We start from the raw sequence: 9087 nt of genomic DNA, 5'->3' as shown, positions 1-9087 counted from the left end.
AGTGAAAATAGATACAATTAATAATAATTTCATCATTATTAATTAATACAGCAGCGCATTGTAATGAACGGTGCAATGTGGTACAAAGATCAAGCATCTGTATGAGAGACGGTGATCCAGTGTCCGGTGACTGTGTCATCTGCCAATGAAAGTGAAATATACAGCAGTTTTATTAATGATTGACCAATGGTGCTGAAATTTTCACGAAAGGTGTCTAATATCAATTAAATGGTGTGTATGAAATATCAAATTCTCAAGCTTAAGACATCTACAAAAATTGCGAACCTAAGACGCCGGATTACTATTGTTTTGTCTGGCCTATCTCATTCATTAAGGATGTTTCCAGGTGAACCTCGACACACCTTCATGTTACAATATAAAATTTTCCGCCAAAATGTGACGTGCAAACAAAAGTACGCAGACAAACTAAAGCCACATAAAGTATAAACAACTTTATAACACGCTTTCATTTATGTCAAGTGACTGCAGATGAAAGACTGTTCAGATCGTGTATTAAAATATAACATTATCTGTTACCAAAGGCGATGACACTGTTCGCGTGCTCGCTGTGGTCTTTGTCGTATTCTTCAGCACGAGCTCAAACACGACTCGAATCATGACCCTTCAGCATGAAATGAAAAGTTCAAACACTGAACAGCCCACGTGGTTTGTTCCCGTCAGCCTGTTCAATCTGGGTACCTGTAGCCTAACGGGATAGCGGAGTGAGTGTCAGGCGGAAGGCGGTGACGTCACGTCTGTCGTGTTGACGGACCGTCATTGGCTGGTATGTAAACCGGGTTTGAATATCGTGTGGTTTACACATCGATCTCACCAAGCTGAGAGTTGATAAAGACAAGGCGAGAAGTTAGAATCTGGAGTCGGTCCGAATCAAGGCCTACGGAACAAGTCATTCACGTTTCTCCAGATTTAGGAACACACATCGTATATAATCAGCTTTGATCAGGAAGAGAGTTGTTGGATACCAAATCAGCTATGTCAGCCAAAACCTTTAATATCGCCATTGTGGTATTCTCTCTGGTAAGTATGCATATATCATTAACATACTTTAACATATCTTCTGTACATTTATATTAATGAAAAACCATATAAAGCAACTTAAAACAGCTAAGGAAGTCAATGGAATGAAGACTCTCCGATTTCAAGGAAGTTCTGTTATCAAATATATCCAAGTATACGGACTATCCCGGCGGCTATTTCAGATACTTCTGGCTTTGGACATCCACGCCCAGCAGTGTTTATGAACTTAAAACTTGGGCACTGATAACTCCAGATCAGCAATTAAAATGCGTCTGAGGAGAATTTGCATATATATCCTCGTATAGCTAACCCACGAACTAACAATTAATTAAATTAAAAAAACCCTTACTGCTCAACAAGTCAAATTGCTGTGTTGAATATGCATGATGTCCTTGTGCATCGATGTCTGAAGGCCTGCATGGACTGATAGTGTAAGTGACTATACAGCCCTATTATATTATAATGGGCTGCTTTTATGTACAGAGATGTACAGTAAGCAAGGTATAGGGAGAATTTAAACAATTGTCTACCTTTTTCTTTTCGGCCTAAGTGTCTATTGTTTCTAGGTTGGCGAGTGTGACATTTTCCCGGTTATATAACCCGTGTATAACAGCCCATTTTCCCCCTACCTACGTTTCATGTGTTTCAATAACACACTTCCGTCATAAAACATTTGTATCTAAGCTTAACTGACACAATTAGATGTGACACAAAAAGCAGTGCCAGATATATGTAGTCTGATAGCTGAGTTCATGTCCCGTTAATTTATATCTTACACATACTCATTGTGCTTATTTACAGAGAACATATAACATCAAAATAAAAAGTATAAGACTGACAAAAAACATAAGCAACTAATAATTTACTAACTGTTTTTCCCATTAACTGAAGAAGTATGATATGATCGCCTTTATAAAACCGCAGTGCTCATTTTGTTCAAAAACGTATTGAAGGCTTTAGCCTGCAGTCTATTAGGGTTTGTGTTAGGATAAGATTACCAATGTTAAGTCGATTGTCTATATATAACAGTTCAGCTTACCAATGATCTGATTAGCATCAGAAATATAATAAGCGTTTAGGAACAGTATTATATAGTGTAGGATAAATCTGATATAAAAATATATGCGTTTAAAAATATAAAACAATAGCTTATAGTAGCAAAGGACTTCTAAGGTAAACTCTACATCAACGACAGGTGCAGTTCAGTATCCATGTACACGTTGATGGTTCGTTCTGTTCAATTCGTGAACAGATCTTTGTCTATAGGTTCGGCTAAATACAGTATAACCTAGATATGTGCAGCACGTCGCTTCAGTATTAAATCCATATGAAATCATATGTACTCATGAATAAATACAAACATGCATATATAGACCTACAGATGTACATGGTGTAATTCAGGAATGAGTAACATATTGATACCCTAAACCTTAACTGATACCACTGATTGCCCGTTTTCCCGCGAACAATTAAATATTAACTCTTCCACAGATCGACATTAAATGGAAGTCACATTATGGCTGATTTTTAACGCCACGTCGACATTGTATCAGTCAAATCAGAATTAACATGTCTAAACCAGAAATCCGCTTAAGTCGATATTAAATGTCATAATTCAATAATAATATATCAGGTATAGATTGTGCGATATAGATAAGGTGGCTGTTGGGCTGGTGGGAGGGTCTCGTCTATTTTACCGACAAAATGGCGATCAGCGTCGATGGATTCTTTCAGTACACCTGTACTGTACCGCATGGCTTCGTCCTCTAAAAGAAGGCATCCAAAGCGCGAAGACTTACTGAGATGGATAACTGATTCAACAGATTGAACTCGAAAAGTTTTGAGATGGGCAACTGATTCAACAGGTTGAAGTCGAAAGGTTTTGAGATGGGCAACTGACTCAACAGCTTAAACTCGAAAGGTTTTGAGAATGAAAACTTACTGTGAATAGTAAACAGGGCTGACCATTTCCTCAAACAGATCAGTGGTGATAGGCGATCATGGGTTAAAGAGATCACATCAGATCAGTTTATATTAGCCATTATGTATTCGCCTTATGGGACTTAAACTTCTCTGCATATCTGCATCCATAAGCAACCAGTGTTCATTACATTTTTAAGTTCAATCTTACCTTTAAATCAGCCCAGACAATGGAACTAACACAATAGAGTAAAGGTACTTCTAATCGAACAACTGGCGAATGAGGGGATGTTATACATGTATCTATACTGATTAACAATTGCTTTGTGTATTGTTCGTAACAAATTAGGAAACGTTTTTGCTTTCATCTGAATATATTACGTTACTTCACCAACTCATCTGTAGTAACAGACGTTCAGAAAACCATTTTAGTCGGTTCAAAAAAAGGATTTTCTAAAAGTTTTGATAAATGTGGTGTCATTGTCAGACTTCCTGATGTCATGTTATATCTACTAAGTCCCGAGAAATTCAGCATTGTCTGCCCAACCCCCGTGTAACCCACCCTTCGTGTTTTGTTGGCGCTAGATGATCTAGGTAACAACCTATAAAATGACCGCAACACGATTTTCTCATGTTTGAGCTAAGGCTTCTATATATTTCATGAGGTATGTGTTAACTCTTATACCCACTTTTTAAAGTTTCTCCCTAAAATTTTGTCGGCGAACGATAAAAGTTTTAACGTGTGAAAACGATTAAGATGGGTCTGTAGGACGGGCCGATCTGGAGTGTTTCCCGCTGGGCGAACATGTGTATACGACTGAGGAATCAACAAAATGAGATTAGCTAAATATATAACACACAGCATAACATGTGTTGTCGACATTGTGCGTTTTTGTCAATTCATATAGGGAAATTAACCAATTTACATGATCAAAACATTTTAACTTCAAATCATTTCGGTTATTTCCCAAAAGAAAAATATTAGTCTAAAAATACACGATGATAAAACAGAATGAAAGGAGTTTGCATAGATGGCTGTATATGAAGACGCCGTCTGGCCGGAAACAAGTCTCGTGTTATATTAACAATAACTCTAGTCATATTACCGGGGAATGTGTTAACATCGCGTTGATATGAAGCAACTCTCTTTGTTCGGAAAATATCATTGTCCCATTGCATTAAGTCCTTAACCAGCCGGTGGAAAACTCTTAACACAACAACAGACTGAACGTGAGTGGATCTATATGTGGTGCTGGGTGGGCGTATTGGGGGGAATCCCTGAACCTGAGCTATGAATGACAAACAGATCCGCTTACTGTTGGATTTCCACAACATGGACATACAAACAGATTTCAGCTTATTGCCGGTTATCCGCCTCCCCAGGGATTATTTATCTCATAAACAGTGACACAATACGGTTAGAGCCTGTATGAGGGCTATCTGTCGTCACGACGCAAGGAGAACGCCCGGGGGATAACCTGTTGGTGAGGGAGGGGGAGTGAAGCTCATTAATATAGCCATGTAACATCATTTAACAGAAGAAAATGACGGTGGGGGTTGAGAGGGAAGATTAAGGATGAGGTCAAGCGGACCCAGGGTCACCCGGTCACATGACATATTTTAGCGCTGCAATAAAATCCGCCTCTGTAGATATCCTATACAGCCGTGCTATTTATAGAGGCAGTCATAACATTCAGGAGAAGTCTAAAAGCCGAGATTTCTCTTATGTTTCAGGATTTCCTGAAAATCCGTACAAAAAGTAGAATATACCCTATTAAAATGAAATGTCACACGTTTGACTCTTCTTAAACGGAAATACAGTTTTTAGTAACAATTCGAAACATCCAATTCCAAGTAGTCTAATGGGTCCTGACTATAAACCACTTGGCCAATGAAGTCGGGAGTTCAACTCCAGCCCGGTTGTGGTTTAAATCCGCAAACACGTCAAGTATACCTGGCGAAGTTTCCAACTTCGAATATTCTTTAGTAATGAAACAAATGACCTGACATTGAGTATTACTTGAGATGTTTTAGACTGACAAGATACAGACGACTCAAACTCGTTACCGGTAACCATCTTATGCAGTAAATCATTTTGGCATACTGTAAGCGTGGTGTGAAGCATAAAGCATGTGCAGTTCGTTTTTAAGGAAACTCCATGTTCAGCATATGTATAATAATGTTTGTATTTAACATCATGACCTTCTTGTACGGAATCAGTGGTAGTTCAATCATACACATAAAACAACAACAACAAATGAAAACCTGAACACAACAACAGCAACATAATATGTGTATACACAGCGCGTGGTAACACCTATTACACGACCCCATATGAACCTTCCCATGCAGGCAGCCAATGTAGATTCATCATGTGTTAAAAAACTGTGACTTTATACGATTGTCCTTATTGCAGGTGTTGGTGTGGACCTGCTCGGGTCAACCCAGCCTTGGAGAGACACAGAGAGGCCAGGTGTTGCAGCAAGGTATGGAAGCTCTGGCTAGTGACAACACCACCAACATCACGTCATGGGGGAATGTTCTGGCAACTTCGGAAAACGAGACTGTTCTGGGAATCTCGGGAAATGAGACTGTTCTGACAACCTCCGGAAACGAGACCACCGTAGCGACGGATATTCGGAACATCCTGAGGGCTGCCATCGAAACCTTATCATCACGAGGGCTCGATGTAGGTCTGGAAGCCAACTCTGAGGGTGAAGAAGGTGCTGTCTTTGACAGCCTGGACGTTTCTGATATATCAGAGAGAGTGTATATATCAGAGACGGGAGAGGTGCGTAACTCTTCAGAATCGGACAGAAACGTAACGTCAGACCTCGTATCCACCCAGAATCCAACGTCATTGTCATCTACTTCCGGTTTACCAGAATCGACCGTAAATCGTCGCTCGTCGGAACCGGATGCGAGTTCAACGCCCCACCAACCCGATTTGGAGGTGTCCGATTCTACTCCATCACACCCAGACGCTGCCCCACCCCCAGGGGAAGGTGAGGAGCCCGGACAAGATACGAATCCTAAGGTCGAGCACGTGGAGGAGCCGGTGGAAGCAAGCACTGATGGTGAGGGTGATGGTAGTGGGAATCTGCCACTGGTTCTCGGAGTCTGCATCGTGGTCATCTTCGTGGGTGGAGTGACAGGGGCGGCCATTAGCTCTTGGTGTAGACGTAGGAAGATGGCCGCCAAGGACACAGTGTCTGAGAGCAGCAGTAACAGTGAAATCGAACTAGAGAGGGGTTTGGATAATCCTGTGTTCTCTAAGAGCACGAGTAATCTGACATTGGTAGCCAGTGCTTTCCCACCAAACTCCAGACTTTACAAAGAAATGCGCTACGCATCACCCACAATGCCTCTGTACTGAAACAGTCAGTCAGAGTCATGTTGAACTATCTGTGATCATAATGGTGGGATAAGTGCCTGGCAGTCTGAGTGCTCTTTCTTTGAGCGCTCGCTGTTGCAACGTTTGTCCGGATAAAATAAGCCAATGCGAGCTGCGTATTGAAGTTCCCAAAAGTACAAGCAAGCAGCAGTCAGCTTTGACTGACCAATGGGAGCACCACTTGCTTAAGGTTAGGTCATGACTGACCAGTGAGAGTATCACTGGCTTGACGTTGTCATGAAGGTTATTATCTTTCTCAGGCAGAACATTCCTCGTGAACAACTATTAGTGGTGGCCATCACGCACAAAGAGAACAAAGGCGACGTTCTCAGAAGTATGCCTTTTGCTGGGACAAAGGGGTGCCACACATCAGCGATAAAATGGAAAAAAAGGCGGGACCTGAAAGATAGCTTGGTTATTGCCAAGAAAAGCTGTACCTGGTCGTGAAAAAGAACTTTTTAAGGCCAGACGCGCTATTGATTGTTATTGTAAAGAAACAGGACTATTGACTCTCCCCATCATGTATTATAAAACCATAGAGCTTTCATTCAAATCATACACTACAAACAGTTGTACATATATTGTACATAGGTCATGAAAAATTGAATTCATATTTTGTACAAAGTTTTTGAGATCATGTAAAATACTCAGTGAATATCCGATCAGGAGGTATAGCACCATGTACATATGCAAACATTTCTCCTTCATTTGTTCATAGGCAACATGGGACGCGGACTAAAAATTATACATAATAGTTTAAAAACAGCACAGTGTATATGTATGTTGCTTTCTTTCTATCTGTTATTACACATCACGAGTTTAGTCTTCACATGACGATGAAGTCAGTGTGGCACTATTTATTTTGTTTATTTATCTGACTGGTGTTTTACTTCGTACTCACTTTTATATTTCATTTATACGACGGCGGTCAGCATTATGGTGAGAGGTGAGAGCCCACGACCCGGGACGATTCGCACGTTGCTAGAAGACCTTCCCACGCTCGACCGGTGAGGAAGCCAGCATAAGCTGGATTTGAACTCACAGCGACCGCATTGGTGGGAGGCCCTGCGTCATTGCGCCGTGCTGCCCTAATTGATAACTCAGTACCACTAGGCCGACCATTACTTTGAATTATCCAAAGAGAAATAAAGCTCCGAAAGCAACTGCTATCATAATCAGGGAATATATTAGTATTGAGCTGGACACCATAAGTTGTGAGTTCCTCCTTCGGAGTCTCACTCCAGCCAGTATTTTCACTGGCCTCGGGATTATTTCAGCGTCGGAAATTCAGTACGTATTGATATATTCCCTGACGATGATGGCAGTACACAAGTTTCATGTTGACAGTTTTCGCACAAGGCTTCCCAGCTTCATTACCTTCATCTTCATCATAAAAACTTGTACATTAACTACCTACTGACACTTAATCTGAAACCTGAAGTTGAAGGTAGTAAATCTTTAAAGGACTGTTCTATTTTAGTCAGAAACAGAAACCTTATGTACGTCCCGTTAATTCTCTTCAAACAAGCTGAGTTGCTAGCGTACCTTCTGCCAAGGAGGATGTTAGAATTTATCTGATTAATTTGACTGGTGTTTTACGCCGTACTCATACGAAGTGGGAGGATGTTAGAAAGAAACGTGTGTAAATACCCTAGGGTCACATCAAGGTAGAGTCTGAAGAACGTAAGTTATACACCAATGATTACATAGATTCTACGACTATCACCTTAGCTTCACCGTAACAAAGAACAATCTCAACCACCGAAGTTAAAAAAAACTAACAATAACAAGATTCTACCAAAGTTTGAACGAAATTCAGCGTTTCGATTTCAACAATTCCCAGCATGGATAAGTCATAGAAAAACAAATGAGAGTTAAAATGGCCTATACACAGACACGGAATGCAGAGAAAAGCAATTCCTATCATGGTCTCAACAATGGGAAAATGCTAACCAAGTTTGAAAGCCATGTTTCGAACTGTTCTTAAGATATGACGTTCACAAGACAGGAGGCACGGGCGGAATGGCGCACGACAGCAATTCCATGCATGCCCCCTCCCCATGCACTGATTGTTGCCCAAGTCGTACTCAAGAATCTCCCTATTATACAATGGCGGTAAGTTTTGCGGGTGGAGGAAACCGGTACCCTGCTTAACTCATCGATCTTTATCAAGTATTACAGACTACAGCGAACTTTCCGCACAAGCAACGTACATGTTCACTGGTTGAAATCCACACCTGCGTGGTTGAGAGCTTGTTGGCAATTAATCATCGACAATTAGGAAACTCCTTCGATCAAGGACGTATATACTGAGCGCTATCCCCGAAGAGTATCAAGGTTGTCAGTGTATTTGACTTTGGTATAACTCTTCTTGGTCTTTAACCCGGGTCTACATCTCACTAGGCGGACGCTCTAACCCATCGGCCACTTCAGTACCGTAACAACATGTTGGCATGTGTGATGTAACAGCTGCAGACACGAACGAAAGTAAACAATTACATTTATAAGTCATGCACACACCGCCACGTCTTCGAGTCTTACCGCGTATACCTGCTGATGTTCTCTAACGTTTGTAAGCATACATGTACAAATTCAATCGCTTGGATAAGAAAATGCATGCATATATGAAAACGCAGCTTTTGGTGCATATGTTCAAATGCATACATAGCATACCGATGTTACAACTGCCATTGTTTCAGCGCAGGTAAGTTGAACATTCACGGCTTGACGCTGTA

General features: G+C 41.0%; 1 protein-coding gene across 1 annotated transcript; it reads left to right on the top strand.

Annotated features, from left to right (window-relative positions):
- The first annotated feature begins 742 nt into the window (after nt 1-742).
- LOC135468714 (uncharacterized) lies at nt 743-7118 on the top strand. The gene is made up of 2 exons (XM_064747111.1): nt 743-1038; nt 5375-7118. The coding sequence occupies exons 1-2, from the start codon at nt 994-996 to the stop codon at nt 6332-6334; spliced, it is 1005 nt and encodes a 334-aa protein (XP_064603181.1). The 5' UTR covers nt 743-993; the 3' UTR covers nt 6335-7118.
- Nucleotides 7119-9087: the final 1969 nt, after the last annotated feature.

Source organism: Liolophura sinensis, chromosome 6 (assembly GCF_032854445.1).
Source record: "Liolophura sinensis isolate JHLJ2023 chromosome 6, CUHK_Ljap_v2, whole genome shotgun sequence".
Classification (NCBI taxonomy): Eukaryota; Metazoa; Mollusca; class Polyplacophora; order Chitonida; family Chitonidae; genus Liolophura; species Liolophura sinensis.
This window is presented reverse-complemented; position numbering and strand designations above follow the sequence as displayed.

Coding starts and splice junctions, on each gene's coding strand:
- LOC135468714 (XM_064747111.1), top strand. CDS start 994: ATGTCAGCCAAAACCTTTAATATCGCCATTGTGGTATTCTCTCTG. Junction 1,039..5,374: donor CCATTGTGGTATTCTCTCTG/GTAAGTATGCAT, acceptor TCCTTATTGCAG/GTGTTGGTGTGGACCTGCTC.